This window comes from Pongo pygmaeus, chromosome 6 (genome assembly GCF_028885625.2).
Source record: "Pongo pygmaeus isolate AG05252 chromosome 6, NHGRI_mPonPyg2-v2.0_pri, whole genome shotgun sequence".
In the NCBI taxonomy this organism is placed as follows: domain Eukaryota; kingdom Metazoa; phylum Chordata; class Mammalia; order Primates; family Hominidae; genus Pongo; species Pongo pygmaeus.
Window position 1 is genome coordinate 19,659,149 of NC_072379.2, and position 26,496 is coordinate 19,685,644.

At 45.1% G+C, this 26,496-nt stretch overlaps 1 protein-coding gene across 7 annotated transcripts in view; it reads right to left on the minus strand.

The window, feature by feature from the left end:
* The window catches only part of CALN1 (calneuron 1), a 668,056-nt gene that overhangs the window by 243,277 nt on the left and 398,283 nt on the right, over nt 1–26,496 (minus strand). For all 7 annotated transcript variants that reach the window (XM_054495063.2, XM_054495061.2, XM_054495064.2 and 4 more), the window contains one exon: nt 852–964. In XM_054495063.2, coding sequence (XP_054351038.1) covers nt 852–964 — 113 coding nt within the window. The remainder of the gene's footprint in view (nt 1–851; nt 965–26,496) is intronic.

A 26,496-nucleotide genomic window follows, 5' to 3' on the forward strand; every position in this document is an offset into this window, starting at 1 on the left:
CATAAGTTCTCACTAAATACTTGTTGGTTCTATGCAAGATGGGTACCTGAATAAGACTAGAAAGACACACCAACTGCAACCCTTATCTAGGTTAGAGAAATCTCTTGGTGAAAGGAAAAAACAGTATTGAGAAATTAAAAAAAAGAAAAATCATGCTGTGTCTGAATGGCGTTTTACATGTCTAACTGGTAATTTAATTTAATTTGACAGACAACTTATGTGATTCAAATTTTTTAAAATAATGATTGATAACCCACTCCCTAAATTTTATAATCATAAAATAATTGTCACATTTTAAGAGTAGAGAACTAATATAAAAATGATTTCATTATACTTTAATAATTACAATGTTAGATGTTTGGAATTTCCTAAGAGATTTTACAAGATAGAAACAGGATCTAATTGAGAAGCACTGAATACACATTCTTAGACAAAACCATTCTCTCTCATTAAGTGCAAGGATATTGACGGGATCCAAATGTACCAGGCAACCATGCCATTCTCTCAGCAAAGATAGCCCGGAACTGGAGTCAAAGGCAGAACCGGTTCAGATAATATCAGTGTGCCCCTCTGAAGTGTTCCCAGGAAAAAGACTTTTGTGAATGTGCAGTAGAATAATTTCATTTTTCCCAAATGCAAAAAAAAAATTGCTATGAGAAAAAAATGGGGAGATATTTCACTCCTCCAAACCCTAAAAAAGTAGTAGTTTTGATTCTTTGTTCGGGAACATATGTCGCTCAGCCCAGAGGAGATCTTCACGTGCCAAACAGAAGCTCAAGAATTCAGTCAAAAGTTAGTCTCAGACACATTTACTGTCAAACTTAGTCTGAAAAAAAAAAATTCTTACTCACCTGCCAGAATATGCTGTCTATCGTGTTTCCAAGAAAACCATCGCGACCTTCTGAAGACACCAGTTTGGGGCCAAGAATGGTCATGAATTCATCAAAATCCACCTGGCCATCCCCTGCAAGGAGAAGATGTAAATATGAGTTGCAAACAAGCTGAACTTGACCTACCGTACCCGATGCAATAAACACCTCTATGCTTTTCTTCTTGGCATGACCTCAATCAATGAAGAAGAGCTGGTAACATTACTGAAAACTGTTCAATGTTCTTCAGTGACTGAAGGTACCACAAGAAACTGCCAATTATTAGTACATCCAGCACCACATATTCCTAAACATTTGACAGTATTTCTAGCTAAATGTCCAACCATCACTTCCCACTTAACATGGCTATACCTCACCCCTGCTTCTCCTTTTACTCCAAATTGCCCAGTTGTACATGATGGAAGTGGCAGCTTCACCCCATCTCTTCCACCATCCTTGTCACCCACATATACATGTAGTCATCAAGCCTTCTTGATTTCACCTCTTAAGTATCTGTGGTTGCTGTATCTTCCTCATTACTCAATGGCTAGTTCTCTTTTCAACGATGAAGGTGAGAAAATCCTTCTAAGAATTAATGTTCCTACCTACAATTCTGTTATGAGTAGCACGGCTTTTACACTCTCACCTTCACAGTCTCTTCTATGCAGTTCTGAGTTTAATTCCCCAAGACCAAATCTGATCATGCTTTCTGTATTTGAACAGCACTTTTTTTTTGTTTTTGAGATGGTGTCTTGCTCTGTTGCCCAGGCTGGAGTGCAATGGCATGATCTCGGCTCACTGCAACCTCCACTTCCTGGGTTCAAGTGATTCTCCTGCCTCAGCCTCCAGAGTAGCTGGGATTACAGGAGCAAGCCACCAAGCCCGGCTAATTTTTGTATTTTTAGTAGAGACGGGGTTTCACCATGTTGCCCAGGCTGGCCTCAAACTCCTGACCTCAAGTGATCTGCCTGCCTCAGCCTCCCAAAGTGCTGGGATTACAGGCGTGAGCCACCACATCCGGCCTGAACAGCACCTTTGACTGAAAATAGGGATACCACCTCAGCATAGCGTTCAAGCCTCACTATTTCTTTTGCATCAATTTGTCCCCAACCTTTGCATAAAATACAAGCTCCTTCACACTTCTGCGTGCATGTATATGCCTATCCCTCTGTCCGGGATGCCTTCCCTCACTTGTCTATCTAGTGAATTCTGTTTCTTTAAGATGGAGCTGAAATGCCATGTTCTCTTTTTGTTTTGTTCCTGATCTCATTAGGCAGAACTGGTTGAACTTTTTTTCTCTCTCTCTTACTAACTCCATGTGTACCTACTGTAGAATTTAAAACCATGTATCCCAGCCAGGCGCGGTGGCTCATGCCTGTAATCCCAGCACTTTGGAAGGCCGAGGTGGGTGGATCACCTGAGGTTAGGAGTTCGAGACCAGCCTGACCAACATGGTGAAACCCTGTCTCTACTAAAAGTACAAAATTAGCTGGGTGTGATGGTCCATGCCTGTAATCCCAGCTACTTGGGAGGCTGAGGCAGGAGAATCACTTGAATCTGGGAGGTGGAGGCTGCAGTGAGCCAAGATCGCACCACTGCACTCCACCCTGGGCAATAAGAGCAAGACTCCATCTCAAAAAAAAATAATAATAAAACAATAAAATAAAATAAAACTTTATATCCCAGTCACTGATTTGCATGCCTATCTCACAAGCAAAAGATTGTGAGTTCTGCAAGGTCAAGGACTTGGTCTGAAACATCTTTGTATATTGAACACCAAAGCAGGTGTTCAGTATGTACTTGTACAATGAATGAATGATGTCTCTTGCTCTTTCTTTGTTCAATTCAGCATCTGTTGGATCTTTCATGCTAGAGCTGACAGTAACCAGAAGGTGGACTTGAGCCAACTCAACAGACAAAAGCAAACCTTCAAGGCATTGTTGGGTCCTCCAGGAGTCATCAGTGTAGCATTCTACACCCTCTGAACTGCTCAAAAGGGCAACTCCATCAAGAGTTCACCACATCCCTATCTTGGCTGCAGCCAGCGCAGACAGCCAGGTGTCTGCACACAAGAGTTTGTCCAAATGCCCACACATAAATCAATGCCCTCTCAGAGTGCATTCACCTTCAAAGAATATTCATTCAAAACCTATTTCACAATGCCAAGCAGATGTGAGCATCAAGATGCCAATAATTCAGAACAGATTGTCCAGGAACAGATCCCAGAAGAGGTAAAACTTCCTAAAGGATTAGGGAGGCATGGCAAGTCAATGAGAAAGGGAGGATTTAACCACCAAATGACGAGGGGCAGTCAGTGGCCTCTGGAGAAGAAATCAATTTATCTCATCATTCAACAAGATAAATCTAAAATTTCACTCTTGCTGGTAATCATAAGAAAGCTAATTCAAGCAACGAGTTACCATCTTGCCTTCAAAATTATCAAATACTTCCAAAAGCACACTAGTCGATGCTGCCAGAAATACAGAGAGATCGCCTCTATAATGCATTCCTGGTGTACTTGTCCCAGATACAGACAGGAAGTACCAATCAAGATCCTGTAAAGTGCTGTTTCCTTTGGATCTAACAACGCACTTAACAAAATAGAGGGGGGCTGGGTGATGTGGCTCACACCTGTAATCCCAGCACTTTGGGAGGCCAAGGCGGGTGGATCACAAGGTCAGGAGTTCGAGACCAGCCTGGCCAACATGGTGAAACCCTGTCTCTACTAAAAATACAAAAATTAGCCGGGCCTGCTGGCAGGTGCCTGTAATCCCAGCTCTTCAGGAGGCTGAGGCAGGTGAATCGCTGAACCCAGGAGGCAGAGGTTGCAGTGAGCCGAGGTAAGACCATTGCACTCCAGCCTGGGCGACAGAGCGAGACTCTGTCTGGGGAATAAAAAAAAAAATAGAGAGGGGGTCTTGCTATGTTGCCCAGGCTGGTCTTGATCTCCTGGGCTCAAGTGATCCTCCTTCCTCAGCCTCCCAAAGTCCTGAGATTACAGGCATGACCTTAATAACTTCATTTTTAAAGAAAAAACAAAACAACATTTATCTTGAATACAGAACAAGATATTTGCCTACAGATAGATACTCAACCGGTATTTGTGAAAGTGAAAAGTAGAAAGCTAGAGGGAAAGGAGAATGGCCCAGTCTACCTAGAATTTGACACCTCTGAAAGCTAACTCCATGTGGCTCCATGTCTCGGAGAGACATGCTTGTTACACATGTGCAGTAACTCTCTGCTCACCCCAAATCACCTCCACTGGTCACAAGTGGGGCTAGATGACCAAACAGTCTCGAACTAAACTATGCATTCTCAAGAGAGACAGTATCACTCACAATGGGGTGAAAATGGATTCTTAGGGAACAAGATAACATTAGCCAATGTTAGATATTACAATGGCTTGCGGCTCTTCTAGGGCTACAGTACATAATACACAGTGTATCTGTACAAAATTTCAAGGGGGTGGGACAACTAGAAAAATGTGTATCTGAAAAGGCTCTTGGGGGGTGCTTATTTAAAAAAAGAAGAGGAAGGTTAAGAAGCACTGGACTAGCAGATGCCCCAAGTACTGTGGTTCTTTTTCCTAGGTACTCCCTCTGGAATGTTGGTCTATCAGCAGTGGGCATCATCTCACTATCTGCACCCACAGTGAGGTCTAACTGTTCATTAGAGGCTTAGAAGCTCAAGGACATGGATCTATTTCTGCAAAGACGTCATGAGGGCCGGGTGCGGTGGCTCGTGCCTATAATCCTAGCACTTTGGGAGGCTGAGGAGGGTGGATCACTTAAGGCCAAGAGTTTGAGACCAGCTTGAGCAACATGGTGAAACCCCATCTCTATTAAAAATACACAAATTAGCCGGGTGTGGTGGTGGGCACCTGTAGTCTCAGCTACGTGGGACACAGAGGCAGGAAAATCACTTGAGCCTGGGAGGCAGAGGTTGCAGTGGGCCAAGATGGCACCGCTGCACTCCAGCCTGGGTTGACAGAGTGAGACCCTGTCTCAAAACAAACAAACAAACAAAAACACACAAAAAATAAACAAACAAAAAAACACATGAGACCTGATCTAAGATACGCCCACCAGGCTGGGCCACTTAAGCTGCTGACCGTGATATAATGGGCACCATTCTCTCCCACTTGGGAACCTCATAGTTTACAGGATGTGGCAAAAACCCATGCTTGCCAGCACCAGGAGAACGAGGCCGTCTTTGAACAGTGCACCTTCAAGGTAGCAAGAAGAACAGACCACCCACCTCTCTGAAACCTCGCCTCAGGGTGCAGGGAGCACAGCAGTTTGGAACTGGTGCATTTCACAGGTCCACATGGAGCTCTGGGCCAAATCATCACAGTACCAGGCAGTGCTCACAGATGGTGCACTTGGCTGGGAACTACAGACCACAAGCTGACAAGCAGAAACGATGCTTCTGAAACACATCTTGGTCCTGGCAAAGGGAGCAGCTCATTTGCTATTCCAAATTGTTGGCCAGAGAAGAAGCGATGGGGAAGGGCACTCAGGATCCTATGGGCAGGGCCAACTATGGCATGGAGTACACGTGACTTGGCAGAAGAGGTCCAGATCATGGAAATATTTGCCTCTAGTCATTTAGGAGAGGACATTTGGAATCCCAGATTGCCCAATATATGTTTTTCGCTTGTGATACTGTGATTTATAATAAGAAATGTATATTGGGCTAGGCGCAGTGGCTCATGCCTGTAATCCCAACACTTTGGGAGGCTGAGATGGGTGGGTCACTTGAGGTCAGGAGTTTGAGACCAGCCTGGCCAACATGGTGAAATCCCATGTCTACCAAAAATACAAAAATTAGCTGGGTGTGGTGGTGCACACCTGTAATCCCAGCTACTTGGTAGGCTGGTAGGCTGAGGCAGGAGAATCGCTTAAGTCTGGGAGATGGAGGTTGCAGTGAGCTGAGATCATGCCACTGGCCTCTAGCCTGGGTGAAAGAGCAAGACTCCGTCTCAAATATATATATACAGATAGACAGACAGACAGAGATATAGAAATCTTTGTCTCTGTTTCCTAGTACACAGCTCATAAAACACTGATAATTCCCTAAGTAATAGGGGTGCAAAGAGCATCTTTTGTTCTAATATTTGGTCTTTTTTCTTCTTCTTTTTTTTTAGAGACAGAGTCTCACTCTGTTGCCCAGGCTGGAGTGCAGTGGTGCGATCTCGGCTCACTGCAAGCTCCGCCTCCTGAGTTCACACCATTCTCCTGCCTCAGCCTCCTGAGTAGCTGGGACTACAGGTGCCCGCCACCATGCCCAGCTAATTTTTTGTATTTTTGGTAGAGACAGCGTTTCACTGTATTAGCCAGGATGGTCTCGATCTTCTGATCTCGTGATCTGCCCGCCTCGGCCTCCCAAAGTGCTGGGATTACACTGCACCTGGCCAATATTTGGTCTTTGACCCCAGTTCCTGGCCAGAACTCCTAAATCCTTTGGAATTTCCTGGGTGATAGGAATGTCTTTGGTTCTAATGAAGCACTTCTTGGTGGGCTTCCAGTGGAAGATGATCACCAGAAACACCAAACCAGGATTAGAACCTTGGAAATTTCAGCGCCATCTCCCCAACCTCCAGAGAGGAAAGACGAGCTGAGGATTGGGTTCATAATCAATCATGCGTACATGATGAAACCTGCATAAAAATCCCTAATGTATGGGGTTCAGAGAGTTTTCAGGTTGGTGAACACATGGAGATGCTGGGAGGATGGAGCTCTCAGAGAAGGCGTGGAAGCTGCATGTACCACTCCCGTTACCTTACATCTCTCTGGCTTTCCCTGAGTTGTATTCTTTTCTAATAAACGGGTAATAATTAGTAAAGTGCTTTCCTGAGTTCTGTGAACTGCTCTAGTAAATGAATGAACCCAAGGAGGGAACCTCTGATTTGTGGTCAGACGCACAGGTGGCCACGTGGACTTTGAAATGGTGTCCTAAGCGGGAGCAATCTTGTGGGACTGAGCCCTTCACCTGAGGGACCTGATGCAAATGGCAATTGTCTCAACAGGTGCTCCTCAAATAATGCTAACTCCAGGTAGATAGTAACAGATAGTAAAAGAATTCAATTTAATTGTAGGACATACAGTCCAGTGTTTGCAGATAATTGGGGAATTGCTTGGTGAGGGAGAAAAACCCACACTTTGGTATATTTGGTCTTGAGCGTGAGAGTATTGGGAAAACAGTCTTCTCTTCTCATACACTCTCTTTTGTCACTCAATGAGCAAAGGGGGATGTCTCCAGGCCCATGGTTGGAGGAATAATCAGGGTAGGTCCCCATATCTCTAGCTGTCTCCTGATACTTCTCAGCTCTGGTTCCTAAGTATGTAACACAGCACATTTTCTGCAGATCTTCAGTAAATGAAGACTCTTCCCTCTAATCTACAATTCTATACCAACCCTACTGGTAACATAAAGGTTCTATTCAGATTTAGACTATGGAAATGACCTCTTTACCAGATTTTAATTTAACAGACAAACAGGGCTGGGAATACCCCACAAAAGTTATCAGCATTGTACCCAGAAGTCTGATCCCTATGCCCCCACACCCTCAATCTTAGGGGAACGGAGACAAATAGAATCTCAGAGGTAGGTTTTACACTAAGTCCCTAAAAACCATTCCCAAGCTGCCAGGCTGAAGCAAGGTCCAGGAAACCTGATAATCATAATAATATCTAACGTTTACTGGACACACACAATGCGGTGGACATGGTTTTTAAAAATACCCACATATGATTGATTTTTTTTTCTCTTAGAGACAGGGTCTTGCTCTGTTACCTAGGCTGGAGTACAGTGGTGCTATCATAGCTCACTGCAGCCCCAAACTCCTGGGCTCATGCGATCCTCCTACCTCAGCTTCTGGAGTACCTGGAACTACAGGAGCATGCCATCACACTTGGCCAATCTTTTAAAATTTTTTCAGAGACAAGGTCTTGCTATGTTGCCCAGGCTGGCCTCAAGCAATCTACCTCCCACAGCCTCCCAAAGTGCTGGGACGTATACTAATTCATTCACGTCTTCCTGCTGCCCATTTGACAAATGAGAAAACTGAGGCTCGAAGAGGTTCAGTAGCTTGCAGAGGCTTTCACAGGGAGTAGAGCTGAGATTGCAGCCCCAGCAGTCTGCCTGTGCTTTTTGTGACCTTTCAAAAGGTCACTCACTGACATGGTCTGTCTGGATCACTGTCTCCTGATCCCGGCTTTTCTTACCAAGGGAGTGCTATGGCAACCAGGTACACAGAGTCAAACTGAAATCTAAATGGCTCCCTGTGGTCTAGCTCTTGCATCTCAGGTCAGCCACCAGAGGCCATTCTTCATCATTTCAGAGAGTGATAATAAATAATAGGAACTACTTATTTAACACTTGCTATGTGCCAGGCCCTGAGCTCAGGGCTTTACATGTATCCCCTATTGAATTCCATGCCAACACTATAAACAGGTTCTCCTTCCACATTTTATCAATGAGAAAACTTAGAAAAAAAAGAGGTTAAAAATAACTATATCAAGGCCATGCAGCTACCATGAGGCAAAGTGGGGGGCTCAGCTCAGAATCTTAATTGTTTTGTTTTCTGTTTTTCTAGAGACAGGATCTCACTCTGTCACCCAGAAGTGCAGTGGTGCAATCATAGCTCACTGCAGCTTTGAACTCCTGGGTTCGAGTGATCCTCCCACCTCAGCCTCACAAGTAGCTAGGACCACAGTTACGTGCCACCACACCTGGCTGATTTTTTTTTTCTTTTCTTTTTTTTTTTTTTTTTTGAGACAGAGACTCGCTCTGTCATCCAGGCTGAAGCGCAATGGCATGATCTTGGCTGATCACAACCTCCGCCTTCCGGGTTCAAGCGATTCTCCTGCCTCAGCCTCCCGAGTAGCTGTGATTACAGGCACCCGCCACCATGCCCGGCTCATTTTTGTATTTTTAGTAGAGGCAGGGTTTTGCCATGTTGGCCAGGCTGGTCTCAAACTCCTGACTTCAGGTGATCTGTCTACCTTCCTTGGCCTCCCAAAGTGCTGGGATTACAGGCATGAGCCACCACACCTGGCTCCTGGCTTTTTTTTTTTTTTTTTTGAGACAGAGTCTCACTCTGTCACCCAGGCTGGAGTGCAGTGGCGCGATCTCAACCCACTGCAAGCTCCGCCTCCTGGGTTCACGCCATTCTCCTGCCTCAGCCTCCTAAGTAGCTGGGACTACAGGCGCCCACCATTGTGCCCGGCTAATTTTTTGTGTTTTTAGCAGAGATGGGGTTTCACCATGGTCTTGATCTCCTGACCTCATGATCTGCCCACCTCGGCCTCCCAAAGTGCTGGGATTACAGGCATGAGCCACTGCGCCCGGCTGCTCCTGGCTAATTTTTAAATTTTTTGTAGAGACAGGGTCTCACTATGTTGCCCAGGCTAGTCTTGAACTTCTGGCCTCAAGTGATCCTTCCACCTCAGCCTCCCAAAGCACTGGGATTACAAGCGTGATCCACTGCACCCGACCAGAACCCTGGTATTAACCCCCATATTGTACTGCCTTCCCTTGATATCAGAGACTCCAGCTCTTGGTCCTGGCATAGGATCACAGGATCTCAAGCTCTTCTCAAAGCTTGAGAGTTATAGTGTGTTTTCCTATCTGGGCGTTTAGGAAGAAAGTTAGTGGGAAATTGGGAGAGATGGCTATCAGGAGCTTTAATGCAAATGGCAATTGTCAAAACAGATGCTCCTCAAATCGCCTCTTTGTCTGCAGTCAGGATCTTAGTAATTCTCTATGGGTGCTCCATTCCCAGGGAGGGGATACAGATCGTTCACATAGAACCCTGCACACGTCTGAAGCCTCTTCCACCAAAAAAGAACTGGTCTGATGAACAAAACCTGTTCAGGCCCTGCAGGGTCCCATCAAAATGCCATTAAGGAATCATATGCCCCCAAAAGACAATGGTGACTCTCTTCCCAGATCTGCAACCTTTCGTGGAATGCAGGAGGTCCTAAAAGCAAAAGCTTTGATTAAATTCTTTTATGACTCTTGAATGAGCAAGTAGCTGCAGAAAGAAAGAATGTAATTCACTCCGACCAGGCCTCATTTTCCCTTCTCTAGCTTCCAAATATCATGATCCACTTAGCAAGAAGGACAGAAAGCTAACCTGCCAAGGACTGCGTCTCGTGGTTTCCCACTGCTATGTGAGTCAAAGTAATGAACTTGAACTAGGGCAGGAAGCTGCAGGAGTGCCAGGACTGTACAACATTCATTAAGACCAACCAGCCGAAATTCTCATAAGGAGGTAAAATAATCCTTAAAAAAATCACTGCAAAATAAAAGGGAGGAGAGGAATATACAGGAAAAGTGGGTGGGTTTCAAAGGGTAACAAGGAGACAGGAAAAAATGTCTATCTGAGACTCCATTCAAATTAGTTGACGAAATCGCCAAAGCATAAGGCGCAGCTTAGCTTCTAGGGGCTTGCAATCCATTACCCAAGGCAGAATGAAGGGAGTGCTGTAATTGACCTAAAAGCATTGTGCTAAGGCAGGACAAAGTCAGGAACGCAGGGTCCAGACAGGTCATTCTCCATGATTTTGCAGTGAACCTTTAAAAGAGGGAAGGATTCTAACGAATTGCAAAGGAAGATAAGCTGAGTGGCCTGAGCAATGGTGAGGATGCTAGGAAGGAGGGAAGGTGACCTACCACCCTTCATGCTGGATAGAGGATCCCCATAGGAAGAGAGTAGGACAAGCTGGGCCCAGGTCAACGCAGGCTGAGGGGCTCATCTTCGATGCAGAGTCAGTAGAACCTGCCCAGGCTTGGGTATGAGAGCACCAGACCTTTGCTCACCAAAGATCAATGTGGGGACAGTATGAAGGTTGGACTGGATGGGGTAGAGCTGACTGGGGAAGAGGTCTTAGTTAAGACAACAGAGAAGGCAGCCAGTGTGAAGGATGGGGATTGGAGAAGACTAGATACAAGAAAAGAGCATTTCAGATGGAACTGATGAGACATGGCAACTGACTGGAAGGCCAGAAGGGTAGGAGGCAAGAGTGATGCTGAGGTGTCTAGTTTGCGACACCAAAGGGACCATGAAACTAATTAGGAACAACAGGCAGGGCGCGGTGGCTCATGCCTGTATTCCCAGCACTTTGGGAGGCCGAGGTGGGTGGATCACGAGGTCAGGAGATCGAGACCATCCTGGCTAACACGGTGGAACCCCGTTTCTACTAAAAATACAAAAAAATTAGCCAGGCGTGGTGGCAGGCACCTGTAGTCCCAGCTACTGGGGAGGCTGAGGCAGGAGAATGGTGTGAACCCAAGAGGCAGAGCTTGCAGTGAGCTGAGATCACGCCACTGCACTCCAGCCTGGGCGACAGAGTGAGACTCTGTCTCAAAAAAAAAGAAAAAGAAACTAGGAAGAACAAAGAAGTCAGGAGGAGGACGTACTAGGGAAATGCTGGTTTCGAGGTGCAAGCAGGATGGTGTCAGGGAGTGCCTAACAGCTAAAAAATGTGGATTTAAAAGTCTCCAGGATGTGCCTGGGAACGGTGGCTCAAGCCTGTAATCTCAATGTTTAGGGAGGCCGATCAGACAGATCACTTGTGGCTAGGAGTTCGAGACCAGCCTGGCCAAGACGGCAAACCCCATCTCTACTAAAACACACAAATTAGCCAGGCATGGTGGTTCATGGCTGTAATTCCAGCTACTCAGGACGCTGAGGCATGAGAATCACTTGAACCTGGGAGGCGGAGATTGTGGTGAGCTGTGATCATGCCACTGCACTTCAGCCTGGGCGACAGAATGACAGAGTGAGACTCTGTCTTAAAAATAAAAAAAAAAAAGTCTCCAGGATCTATGGTAAGATCCCTAAGATCTTCAAGACAGCTTCTCAAGTTGAAGAAGCAAGGTATAGAACTGTATTTTAGTATGCTACAATTTGGTTAAAAAAATGGGGAGGTCAAGGAGAATATACAGTCTGATTTCTCTGCATTAAGTATTTATATAAAAATATCCAGACATGTACCCACTCCCCAAAAACTAATAATAGCAATTTATTCATTGGCACGTCTGGCAGGTGGGGCACAGGAATAGCAGAGCATGTTCTCATGACAGCTCCCTTTTTTTTCTTTTAGTAAAATATACATAATATAAAATTTACCATCACAACCATTTTTAGGTGTGTAGGCTAGTATCAAATGCATTCATAATGTTGTGTAACCATTACCACCACTATCCATCCTCTGAATTCTTTCCTTCTTGCAAAACTGAAACCCCCACCCATGAAACCATAGTTCTTCATTCCCCCTACCCTCCAGCCCCTGACGGCCACCATTCTACTTTCTTTCTCAGATTTTGACTACTCCAAGTATCTCATGCAAGTAGAATCATGTCCTTTTTGTGTCTGGCTTATTTCATGCATAAAGTCCTCAAGGTTCATCCATGTTGTAGCATAGGCCAACACTTCCTTCCTTTTTTAGACTAATAAGGAGGAACTTACTTCTGTCATTTTCCTATTTGTTTCCACAGGCCTTAAAGCTTTTGGTCCCTCATTTCCTGCATTGCTGTCTTCTTTTGTGTGTAGTTGATCTTTTTTGTAGTGAAATATTTAAATTCCTTTTTCATTTCCTTTTTGTGTATATTTTATATCTATTTCCTTTGTAGTTACCATGGGGATTACATTTAATATACTAAAGTTATACACTCTAATTTGGATTTATACCAGCTTAACTGCAATAACATACAAAAATACTACTCCTTTACATTTCCATTCCCACTCCTTTCAACTGTTGATGTCACAAAATTACCTCTTTATACATTACATGGCCAAAACCACAAACTAGTAATTTTTGAAAATGCATTAATGTCTTAAATTATGTAGAAAACAAAATGTAGAGTTACAAACCAATGTTACAATAATATTAGCTTTTATAATTGCCCACATAATTGCACCTTTATTGTGATCTTTATTGCTTCATACAGCTTCAAGTTACTGTCTAGTGTCCGTAAATTTCAGCCTGAAGGACTCCCCTTAGCATCTGTTGCAGGGCAAATCTAGTCATAACAAACTCCCTCAGATTTTGTTTATCTAAGAATGTCTTAATTTCTCCCTCACCTTTGAAGGACAGTTTTGCTGGATATTGGATTCTTGATTGACAGGTATTTTTTTCTTTTATCATTTTGAATATATCAGCCCACTGTCTTCTGGCATCCAGAGTTTCTGGTAAGAAACATGCTGACAGTCTTATTGATGATCTCATATGTGATGAGACACCTCTCTCGTACGGCTACTAAGATTCTCTCTTTGTCTTTGTCTTTTGAAAGTTGATAATGTGTCTTGCTGTGGGTCTCTTTGAGTTCATCTTACCTGGACATTGTCAATCTCCTTGAATGTTTATATTAGTATTTTTCATCAAATTTAGGAAGTTTTCAACCATTCTTTCTTCAAATATTCCCTCTACTCCCTCCTCTATCTTCTCTTCCTCCAGGACTCCCATAATAGGTCAATTGGTCCACTTGATGTTGTCCCACAGATTCCTTAGGTTTTGTTCACGTTCCTTCAATCTGTTTTCTTTCATTTCCCCAGTCTTGGTAATTTCCTTTGTCCTATCTTCAAGTTTACTGATTCTTCCTTCTGCCTGTTTGAACCCCTCTAGTGAATTTTTCATTTCCATCATTACACTTTTCGGCTTTAGAATTTCTCTGTTTCATTTTAGGTTTTCTATCTCTTTACTGATATTTCAACTTACTTCAAAATTATTTTCTTGACTTTCTCAATGTCTTTCTTTATTCTTTGTGTATTAGATCTGCTATCAGGTCTTTTTCAGGAACAGCTTGTTTTTTTTTTTTTCCTTTGAATGGGCCATTCTTTCCTGTTTCTTTAATGCTTTGTGATTTTTTTTGCTGAAAACTGGATATGTTAATGTAATAAGTGGTATCTCTGGAAATCAGATTCTCCCCTCTCCCAAGGATTTATTTTTTGTTATTATTTTTGTCACTTTTTGTTTTCATTTACTTGCATTGTTTTAGTTTTTGTTCACTGTTTTGGTTGTTGCCCAGGCTGGAGTGCAGTGGTGTGATCACAGCTCACTGTAAACTCAAACTCCTGGCCTCAAGCCATCCTCCCAAAGTGCTAGGAGCTAGGACTATAGGTGTGAGCCACCCTGCCTAGCCTTAAATATCTTTTCATAATTTTTTTTTTTTTGAGATGCAGTCTCGTGCTGTCACCCAGGCTGGAGTGCAATGGCGCAATCTCGGCTCACTGCAAGTCCCACCTCCTGGGTTCATGCCATTATCCTGCCTCAGCCTCCTGAGTAGCTGGGACCACAGGTGCCTGCTACCACCCCAGCTAATTTTTTTGTATTTTTAGTAGAGATGGGGTTTCACTGTGTTAGCCAGGATGGTCTCGATCTCCTGACCTCGTGATCCACCCACCTCGGCCTCCCAAAGTGCTGGGATTACAGGTGTGAGCCGCCACGCCCAGCCTCTTTTCATAATTTTTGATATTTAAACCGTATCATTTATTACCTGTTTAAAAAATAAATAAAATGTAAAGACTAAACAATGAATTCAGTTGTTTGTATCCAGCCAGATGAACTCATCAAGGTCCAGAGGAAGGAAACACTGCAATCATCAGTGACCAGAACACAGATCCCTGATATTTGGAGGACAGGATGTTTTTATTTAACCTAGTGCTTGGAAACTGTGTGCAAGCTACTCCGGGAATGCATACACAGCTTCCTGAAACACCAGTACAGGGTTGTGGGTGGGGAATGGGGAGCTGCCTTTACCACCCAAGCCTGAATATCTTGTCTCTATGCCAGTGATCAATCTGACTAAACTGAATGTCTTCTCAGGTCTTTTCTGTGCCTGTACATTTCCCTGGGCCTGTGTAGTCACTTTCTAGTGCTCCTTGTAGAGGCAATTGCTTTTGAATGTCCTACTCCTTAATGTCTGGCTCCCCACAGGGAGAAAATAAAAGTGGAGAAGTTGGGGAAGGCGAGATGGAGGGACACGACACCGGACTTTAAAATCCCCTGAAAGCAACTTCAACCAGAGGGGAAGGGGCTTGCAATAGGGGGCCAAGTGCACCACCAATGGCTTCCAGCCTCTCTGTCTCCACCTCTGTAGTGAGAACCACTGATCAGTGATCAGAACACAGGTCCCTGATATTTGGAGAACAGGATGTTTTTATTTAACCGAGTCTCGCAAATTGTGTGCAAGCTATTCCTGGAATGCATACACAGCTTCCTGGAACACAAGTACAGTGTTGTAGGTGGGGAATGGGGAGCTGCCTTTACCCCACCCCCAAAGCTTCTCCTGGAAGTTTCAAGCCTCCATGGACTCCAGAATTCCCATTCCATCAGCATGGCAAAAACTGCAATTACTTTTGCTCCAACCTAGTATCTATTTTTTTTTTTTCTTTTTTGAGATAGGGCCTTGTTCTGTCACCCAGGCTGGAGTGCAGTGGTGTGATCGCAGCTCACTGTAACTTTGAACTCCTGACCTCAAGCCACCCTCCCACCTCAGCCTCCCAGAGTGCTAGTGTCAGAGGTGTTTGAACCAGAACAACTCCATCTTGAATAGGAGCTGGGTAGAATAGGCTGAACCCTCTGTGCTGCATTTCCAGATGGTTAGGCGTTCTAAGTCACAGGATGAAATAGGAGGTTGGCACAAGATACAGGTCATAAAGATCTTTAAAACAGATTGCAGTAAAGAAACCAGCCAAAGCCCACCAAAACCAAGATGGCAACGAGAGTGACCTCTGGTCCTCCTCACTGCTAGATTCCCACCAGTGCCATGACAGTTTACAAATGCCATGACAACATCAAGAAGTTACCCTATGTGGTCTAAAAAGGGGAGGCATAAATAATCCACCCCTGGTTTAGCATATCATCAAGAAATAACCATAAAAATGGGCAACCAGCAGCCCTCATGGCTGCTCTGCCTATGGAGTAGCCGTTCTTTTATTCCTTTACTTTCCTAAGAAACTTGCTTTCACTTTACTCTATGGACTCACCCCACAATCTTTCTTGCGTGAGATCAAAGAACCATCTCTTGGGGTCTGGATCAGGACCCCTTTCCTGTAACACTAGGAGCTAGAAGTACAGGCGTGAGTCACCCTGCCTAGCCTTAAATATCTTTTCACAATTTTTGATATTTGAACCATATGACTTATTACCTGTTCAAAAAGTAAATAAAATTTAAAAATTAAACAGTGAATTCAGTTATTTGTATCTAGCCAGATGAACTCATCAAGAGCAAAGGAAGGAAAAGAGCAAGGCAGAAAAGAGAAGAGGACTAAGCAAAGGGCTTGAGGAGCAGCTATGCAGGTGGCGTGTTGGATGGGCTAGACTCCATAGGATGCAAGCAAAAACACTTTGCTCTTTATCACAACTCCCTGTTCAAGCTTCCCTATCTCATATCTTTACCTGGAGAGAGCACTGGGCTGGTCCCATTGCTTTGTTATAGACTCCTAAGGAATCAAAAGTCATCCAGTAACTTTTAGATAATAAAAGATCCCGTGCAGGCTACTAATCACATAACTACAGACTTCCCTCCTTTGAAAGAAAACACCTTCCCTCTTTTGACTTGGGCTTGACCCAGGCTAGTAAACCTAGAGTGGGGAAGAGGAACAGATCAGGGTCTCCCCCACCACCACCACTCTTATTGAGTCCACCTCCTTCCCCACTGTGCAGCTGTGGTTTCTAGCCATACCATAGTTGGATAGGCTTAGGAGGAGGAGAAAGGGAAAAGGGGGCCCAGGCCTCTCCCTCTTTTGGCTACTGAAAATGTCCTCTGGGCTTCTGAAGGTCTCTCCCTCCTCTGGGGCAACATTAGCACTCTAGGAGGTCCTCAAGACACCCCCAAGCAGGCTCCTCCATTGCCCCATGGGTCATTGAGATGGCAGCTCTTCCAAAGGCAGCCCTCTCCTGCTCTGCTTGGTTACTAAACTCAACAGCAGCTCCAGCCCCAGCCCAGGCCTTTAAACTTTTTGCAGGTGGCTGAAACATAAGCTGCCTGTATGCTTTATACTGCAGCAATCACAAGTCAATCTCTACAAATGGCTCTTAGGAAACACCTTTAGCTCAAATTGAATGAGAAAACACCCCTTCCCCACCCTGAGAATGTTAGGAAAAAATTCAACTATTTCCCAAAGAAATTCTTTTGCCTAATCCTTTAATGTCAACCTCTTAAAAAGTGTTATGAGGCTGGGCATGGGTGGTTCATGCTTGTAATCTCAGCACTTTTGGAGGCTGAGGCAGGAGGATCCCTTGATCCCAGGAGTTTGAGACCTGCCTGGGGAACATAGTGAGAGCTCATCCCTACAAAAATTACAATAAAAAAAAAATAGCCAGCCGTGATGGTGTGTGCTTTTAGTCCCAGCTACTCAGAAGGCTGAGACAGGAAGATCGCTTGATCCTGGGAAGTCGTGGCTGTAGTGAGCTATGATCATGCCACTGCACCCCAGTTTGGGCAAAAGAGCAACACCCTGTCTCAAAAAATAAATTAATTAAATACAGTTGAATTAAATTTAAAAAGTGTTATGGACTGAATTGGGTCCCATCAAAGTTGATAGGTTAATTCCCAATATGGTTGTATTTGGAGATAAGGCCTTTAAAGAAGAAATTAAGGTTAAATTGTCTCATAACTATGGAGCCCTAATCCATATGCACACATGCACAGAGAAAATGTCCAAGTGAGGGCACTGAGAAAACGTGGCCATATGCAAACCAAGGAGAGAGGCCTCAGTAGAAACCAACCCAACCAGCATCTTGAGGTTGGGCTTCCAGCCTTCAGAACTGCAAAAAGTGGCCATGTGCAAGACAAGAAGAGAGGCTTCAGTAGAAACCAACCCAACCATCATCTTGAGGTTGGGCTTTCAGCCTTCAAAACTACAAAAAAATAAACAAATTTCTGCTGATGAAGCCACCAGGTCTGTAGTATCTTGGTGTAGCAGCCCAAGCACACTGATACATAGAGAAGAACAATGGGATAATGGCAGCAGAGCTGATGCCATCTTAGCTTGGGGGTGGTCTAGCATGTACTTCTAGGAGGAAAACTTGGCATCTACTGTATTATTCTTCAGCTTTACGGCCTAAAATTGAGGCAAAAGAGTGCCCTTTTTATATCCTATTATATTCTACGTAAGAGGTAGGAGACAAAGGACAATGGGAACAAAATAGTCTGAGAACAGAACCAAGAGGGAGGCATGTGCCTGAGAGATCAAGGGACACCTCCAATCAAGGGCAGGTGGTTAGTCTCTAGTAATGTTCAATGCCACAGAGGGCCAAGTAGGATGAAGACTGAGAAAGGGACACTGTGGGGCTGATTACTGGAGTGAGGGGATGGGGGTGTGATATATTTTGGCTGTGTCCCCACCCAAATTTTTCTTTTTTTTTTTTTTGAGACAGCATCTGGCTCTGTTGCCCAGGCTAGAATGCAGTGGTACGATCTCGGTTCACTGCAACCTCTGCCTCCTGGATTCAAGTAATTCTCCTGCCTCAGCCTCCCAGCCACCATGCTTGGCTAATTTTTGTATTTTTAGTAGAGACAGGGTTTCATCATGTTGGCCAGGCTGGTCTTGAACTCCTGACCTCAGGTGATCTGCCCACCTCAGCCTCCCAAAGTGTTAGGATTACAGGTGTGAGCCACCACACCTGGCACAAATCTCATCTTGAATTGTAGCTCCCGTAATTCCCACATGTCATGGGAGGCACCCAGTGGGAGGTAATTGGATCATGGGGGTGGGTCTTTCTTGTGCTGTTCTCAAGACACTGAATAAGTCTCATGAGATCTGATGATCCGATAAAGGGGAGTTCCCCTGCACATGGCCTCTCCTTCTTTGCCTGCCATCATGTAAGACGTGGCTTTGCTCCTCCTTGCCTTCTGCCATGATTGTGAGGCCTCCCCAGCCATGTGGAACTATGAGTCCATTAAAGCTATTTCTTTTATAAATTGTCTAGTCTCAGGTTTGTCTTTATTAGCAGCATGAGAACACACTAATACAGAGTAGCAAGGTGGCAAAAACCATGTTCTTTTCCTGACAGCAGCACCAGAATTTTTATAAAAGGGACTTAGGAGTAGCAACTGGGTTTGAGGGGGACTGCAGGCTTTCAGATGGGTTATGCATTGGAGGTATCTCATGTTAGGTGGGTGGGCCATGTGTTGGAGGGACCCCCAAGACCCATTACCATGTTCAATAGTTTGGTACAAGTCCTCCCAAGACTGAGCATACAGTTGTATGCGTAGCTGTAACTTATTACGGAGAAAGAATACAACACACAATCTTCTAAAGGATCCAGAGTGTGGGGCAAAATCTAGAGAAAACCAGGCTCAAGATTTCAGAATCATCTCCCAGTGGCATCCACAGGACATGCTTCACTCTCCTAACAATGAGTAGCGGCAATAGATGTGAAATGCTGCTCACCAGAAAAGTTCATTGGAGAATGAATGTCCAAGGTTTTCATTGGGGGCTGGTCATGCAGGCACTCTCTGCCGGGCATGTACTCAAATTCAAGACTCTCAAACAGGGGCAGGAGCGTGGATCACACGTATAATCCCAGCACTTTGGGAGGCTGAGGCTGCAGGATTGCTTGAGGCCAGCAGGTTGAGGCTGCAGTGAACTCTGATTGTGTCACTGCACTCCAGCCTGGGCAACAGAGTGAGACTTTACCTCTTAAAAATAAATAAATAAGACTCCCAAAAGGAAAATGGGTGCTTAGCATAAGCCATATTGTTTGAACAAACAGTTTGGCTATGATGAACCACTCTTAAAAGTTTTAGGAATGGTGGGACCCCTCCAAAACTCCAATTTTCCAGAAACCAGCTAAGGGCCAACCTTGCAAGTGTGCCATCCTAAGGATATCTTGCTAGGCCAACACTTCTGCACACACCCCCACTCTCATTCTCAGTTCCTGAGTCATTCAGCCAAGGCCACAAAAATTTATAGAAATAAACATTTCGACCTAGAGCAGGAATAGATGCATGGCTTCTCGTGGTTCAGAGGCCCTAATATAGATCTTGCAGCTGCTGGTGACACAAGGTAGGGTCCTTCCAGATCTGGGATGTTTAACTCTGTGCAGTGCAAGGGTGCTGCTGTTATTCTGAAAGAACTAGCACAGTCTCGTCATTCTCTTGCTTCTGTTCATGGAATTTTACATTCAGCAGGCTCTCCTAGTTCTTGAACTACCTTATCCTCACACAGCTGGTCAAAGTAAAACAAAGGTCTGGACAACCCAGAGAGGTTCATTGCCTTCAGCAGTCCAGAACCCCCAGGAAGCCCATTTCCCAGGGGAGTAGAACAAGAAGCACAAAGTTTTTATATGTATTACATAATGCAGAACAATAAAAATAGAAAAAAATGCTTTTATGCACATTTTACGTTAGAATGAAAAATATCAGTTAACCATAGCAGAGTCAGAAAATCAAGCCAGGCATGGTGGCTCATGCCTATAATCCCAGTAAGTTGGGAGGCTGAGCCGGGAGGATCGCTTAAGGCCAGGAGTTTGAAACCAGCTTGGACAACATAGCCAGACCTCATCTTTACAAAAAATAAAAAAAACTTAGCCAGGCGTGATGTCACTATGCTTTGGTCCCAGCCACTCTGGAGGTCGAAGCAGAAGGATCGCTTGAGCCCAGGAGTTTCAGGCTGCAGTTGTCCAGTCTAGAGAACAGAGTGAGACCCTGTCTCTTAAATAAAAAAGAGGTAAAGGGCTTGTTGTATTAGTTCGTTTTCATGCTGCTGATAAAGACATACCTGAGACTGGGCAATTTACAAAAGAAAGAAGTTTAACTGGACTTACAGTTCCACATGGCTGGGGAGGCCTCACAATCATGGCAGAAGGCAAAGGAGGAGCAAGTTACACGGATGGCGGCAGGCAAAGAGAGAGAGCTTGTGCAGATGAACACCTCTTTTTAAAACCATCAGATCTTGTGAGACTTATTCACCGTCACAAGAATAGCACAGGAAAGTCCCCCCACCCCCACCATGATTCAATCATCTCCCACCGGGTCCCTTCCACAACACACGGGAATTCAAGATGAGATTTGGGTGGGGACACAACCAAACCATATCAGAGTGAATATGAGAGTTGGGGTAGGCTGATGGCACTTCCTAGTGCTGCTATTGTCCCCTCTCTCTCTTCTCCTCCAAAGAGCAGAACAGCAGGAGCAAATCAGACTGGGTTGGCTCCCAGGATGTGCTAAAAGTTTGTGCTCAGAGCTGAAGCCCATTTCTGGTCACGCTTCTCATCTATGTGGTAGGTTCATCCAGAGCCGGCCTCCTCAGAGTAGGCCAAGCCACCTCACCCATCTTCTTTTCTGCATGGGGAGATGGCGGGGTAAGCAAGGCAGATATAAAGGGGGACTTTATTCCCCGTTCCAACTTCTCCTATACACACACCTCCCTCAGGGATCCATATGGAAGAGAAATTATCCAGGCAAGACAGAAACAGGCCTCTCAACTGCATCAAACCTCACCTTCTATCTACTCCGACGATTGCAGGGTATTTTTTAACCTTCAGAGAATAATTTCCGCTTAAAACTTTTTTTTTTTTTTTTTTGGCAGAGTCTTGCTCTGTCACCCAGGCTAGAATGCAGTGGAACAATCACAGCTCATTGCAGGCTCAAACTCCTCGGTTCAAGCGAAACTCCTGCTTCAGGTTCCTGAGTAGCCAGGATTACAGGTGTGCGCCACCATGCCTGGCTAATTATTTATTTAATTATTCGAAGAGATGGGGTCTTGCTATGTTTCCCAAGTCGATCTCCACCTCCTGGCCTCAAGCAATCCTCCCACCTCAGCCTCCCAAAGCAATGGGATTAGAGGCGTGAGCCACTGTACCCAGCCACAGCCCAAAACTTCTCATCTGAAATATGTTAGGCGTTTTGAGACTATGGATGCAATGACTGCAGAATAATCTTGACTTCAGGATTAAGAGGCACAGAGACACCAATTTCTGATGTGTTTTAGCTCAACTTCTCATGGAAGTCTCCATGAAACTAGAAAAAGACACAAAGTCACAGTGGTCCTAGAAGCTGAAGATAGTCATCCATTTGAACGAATATGGGGAAACGTACACTCACCATGGCTCCAGTGAAGCAGATGGAGAAATAAAGCTGGTGGTCTCTGCAGGCACTACTAGAAAGCACCTGCCGGGAAGGGTAGGAAGAGTCGTGAACAGCATGTGCTGCCTGCTCCAAGCTGGGAGACCCAGGTCTGCAAAATCCAGGCACCCAGACAACCAGCTCCTGACTATGTGTGCTTGGATTACTAGGAAGTCTGGCATCTTGTCCCCCTTCCCTTTTATCCATTTCCTCTCCCTTCCTAGTGCCTCTGTTTTGATCTTGAGTTGCAGGAACAACCCCAGCATATTACATGGGGAGAAGTTTCAGCACCTGCAAGTAATGCAATGAGTGGGAGCCACAGGCGGCTCCCTCCACAGGCTCCAGTTTTCCTACTTTTTTTTTTTTTTGGAGACAGGGTCTCTTTCTGTTGCCCAGGCTGGAGTGCAGTGACACAATCATAGTTGATTGCAGCTTCCAATTCCAAGGCTAAGGCAATTCTCCTGCCTCAGCCTCCTAAGTAGCTGGGACTACAGGCACACAACACCATGCCTGATTCATTTTTTAATTTTTTCGTAGAGAGACTGGGCACGGTGGCTCACGCCTGTAATCCCAACACGTTGGGAGGCAGAGGTGGGTGGATCACTTGAGGTCAGGAGTTTGAGACCAGCCTGGCCAACATTGTGAAACCCCGTCTCTACTAAAAATACAAAAATTAGCTGGGTGTGGTGGCAGGTGCCTGTAATCCTAGCTACTCGGGAGGCTGAGGCAGAAGAATCACTTGAACCCGGGAGGCAGAGGTTGCAGTGAGCTGAGATCGCGCCATTGCACTCCAGCCTGGGCAACAGCAAGACTCCCTCTCAAAAAAAAAAAAAAAAAACGATTGAAAACTAAGGCCAGGTGCAGTAGCTCACCCCTATAATCCCAGCACTTTGGGGAGGCTGAGGCAGGAGAATTGCTTGAGCCCAGGAGTTTGAGACCAGCCTGGGAAACCTAGCAAAACCCAGTCTCTATAAGAAATACAAAAATTAGCTGGGCATGGTGGCACGTGCCGATAGTCACAGGTACTCAGAAAGCTGAGGTGGGAGCCTCAGGCTCCAGTTTCCTTCTTTTTTTGGAGACAAGGTCTCTTTCTGTTGCCCAGGCCGGAGTGCAGTGGCACAATCATAGCTCACTGCAGCTGCAGCTTCCAATTCCGAGGCTAAGGCAATTCTCCTGCCTCAACCTCCTGAGTAGCTGAGACTACAGGCACACACCACCATGCCTGATTCATTTTTTAATTTTTTTGTAGAAAGGCTGGGTGTGGTGGCTAATGCCTGTAATCCCAACACTTTGGGAGGCGGAGGCGAGTGGATTACCTGAGGTCAAGAGTTTGAGACCAGCCTGGCCAACATGGTGAAACCCCGTCTCTACTAAAAATACAAAAATTAGCTGGATGTTGGCAGATGCCTGTAATCCCAGCTACTCAGGAGGCTGAGGCAGAAGAATCACTTGAACCCGGGAGGCAGAGGTTGCAGTGAGTGCAGATCGCGCCATTGTACTCCAGCCTGGGCAACAGAGCAAGACTCCCTCTCAAAAAAAAAAAAAAAAAAAGGGGATTGAAAACTAAGGCCAGGTGCAGTATCTCACCCCTATAATCCCAGCACTCTGGGAGGCTGAGAATTGCATGAGCCCAGGAGTTTAAGACCAGCCTGGGCAACCTAGCAAAACCCTATCTCTACAAGAAATACAAAAATCTAGCAAAACCCTGTCTCTACAAGAAATACAAAAATTAGCTGGGCACGGTGGCACGTGCCTATAGTCACAGGTACTCAGAAAGCTGAGGTGGGAGAATCACCTGAGCCCAGGGAAGTCAAGGCTGCAGTGAGCCAAGATTGTGCCGCTACACTCTAGCCTGGACAACAGAGTGAAACTCTGTCTCAAAAAAATAAATGAATAAAAATGAAAACTAGCGGGGAAACGTAAGGTTTAATCCAGCAGAGAGGGGAAGCATTGCCCTTTAATGTACAAAAACAAAATTAACTCCTCCAAATTATTCACTATCAGAGACAGAAGAAAGGTTAAGAAACACCTGCTTTGTGTTAGATATGGCCAACGAAAGCCTTCCACAAAGAAGAGTTTGTCCACAAATAGACATACGAAGATGAAAAGACAAGAGGCTGAGACAGGAATGGAAGGAGGCTGAGAGTCGTGGTTACCTGTAATTTCAGCACTTTGGGAGATCAAGGTGAGAGGCTGGGAGTTTGAGACCAGCCTGGACAACATAGCAAGACCCCATCTCTACAAAACAAATAAAAAATTAGCTGGGTTTGGTGGTGAGTGCCTGTAGTCCCAGCTACTTGGGAGGCTGAGGCAAGAGGATTGCTTGAGCCCAGGACTTAGAGGCTGCACTGAGCTATGATCACACCACTGCACTACAGTCAGAGTAACAGAGCAAAACCTTGTCTCAATAAGATAAAATAAAAAAGAAAATAGAGCCTGGCTTCAGTGAGGAGAACAAGCAAGAACAATGACAATGCACCAGCAAAGTCAAAGCCTACCTAGGACGCGTTGGCAGGGAACTGCAACTTCTAACTCATCGCAATAAATATTTACCCAAACCCATGACGTGGCAGCCATCGTGCTCGACCTTGGGGATACTGCAGTGAACAGGGGGCACGTGGGCACTGCCCTCTAGGAAATTAGAGTTCAGCTGGGAGCTGAGACAACCAAGGACTCACAAGGGTGTGTGTGTTAAAAACGGGAAAGTGCTGCAGAAGGAAAATGCAGGGAAATTGGATATTGTCTGGGACAGTGGTCTCCATGATGTGAGCAAAGTAAGAGATGCTCATAAGCATCTAACGCAGTGTGGGCACAGATATTGGAGGCTTCATTCATTCATATGGCTTCTTCTTCTTCTTCTTTTTTTTTTTTTTTTTTTTTTTTTTGAGCCAGAGTCTTGCTCAGTCGCCCAGGCTGGAGTGCAGTGGCATGATCTTGCCTCACTGCAACCTCCGCCTCCCAGGTTCAAGCGATTCCCCTGCCTCAACCTCCCAAGTAGCTAGGAGTACAGGTGTGTGCCACCGCACCTGGCTAATTTTTGTATTTTAGTAGAGACCGGGTTTCACCCTGTTGGCCAGGCGGGACTTGAACTCTTGAGCTCAAGTGATCCACCCGCCTCGGCCTCCCAAAATGCTGGGATTACAGGCGTGAGCCACCACGCCCAGCCCATATCTCTTCTTAATCATCCTTTTCAATTTGTTTTTTGGGTATGCGTTATAAGGGCCGCCAGGTATGAGTAGAGCAGTGCCTGCATGTGACATGATAAAGAGATAACAGGGAAGGGGTAGGACACAGGACCTGGGAAGGGCAGAAAGAGAAGCTATTGTGTAATGGAAAAGTTGAAATCTGCATGATATGAACTTTTTACATACACACTTAGACTTTGTACACTCCTCTGTTATGTTACTTAAAATAGCATATTAGTATATTAATTTTATAGAGGTAAATACAAGTGCTTTCTGAAAAACATAATTTCCTTTTCCTCCCCTCCCTCCCTCCCTTCCCTCCTTCCTTCCTTGTCTGCCTCCCCTTTTTCTTCCCTCCCTTCTTTCCTTTTTCCCCCTCCTTTCCTTCCTTTCTTCTCTGCCTCCCTCCTTCCTTTCCTCCCTTCCTTCCTTCTCTGCCTTTTTTCCTCCCTTCCTCCCTTCCTTCCTCCTTCCTTTTTTCCTTCCTTCCTTCTCTTTCTTTCGACAGGGTCTCGCTGTGTTGCCCAGGCTGGAATGCAGTGCTGTGCCATGATTACAGCTCTCTGCAGCCCCCTCAACCTTCTGGGCCCAAGCAATCTTCCCACTTCAGCCTCCCAAGTAGCTAGAACTACAGGTGCACACCACCATGCCCAGCTACTTTTATTTATTTTTTTTGTAGAGACGGGGTCTTGCTATGTTGCTCAGGCTGCTCTAGAACTTCCAGCTTCAAGCAATCCTCCCACCGTGGCCTCCCAAAGTGCTGGGATTATCGGTGACAGCCACCACACCTCGCCAGAAAATATGATATCATATTATCTGGGGGGGGCGGGGAAAGAACAATTCCAGAAGCATAATAAACAGCAACAGCCACAGCACAGATAATCACATCAATAACCTTACAGCCCCAACCTAGTCTAGACAGGGAAAATAAAAAAGAAGTAAAATGATGAGAGAGAAAGATAATATATGAAACACAGAAACTGGAGACTTGAACTTTACAAGAGAGAAAGACACAAGGATCCGAGAATACTAGAAGGTATAGTAATGAGACATTTTTTTTGAGCTAAGAAAGGGAAGACTTTCATGCGCTATCAATCAATAGCAGATCAAATAAGCAAATATTAATAACATCACTCACTGTGATCTACAGGGCAGGCACATTGTTAAGCTATTTTACTTCTTATGATAGCAATAAAAGGTAGGATTTATTTATTTATTTAGAGATGAAATTTCACTCTTGTTGCCCAGTCTGGAGCGCAGCGGCACCATCTTGACTCACTGCAACCCCTGCCTCCCAGGTTCAAGCGATTCTCCTGCCTCAGCCTCCCGAGTAGCTGGGATTACAGGCATGCCCCACCACG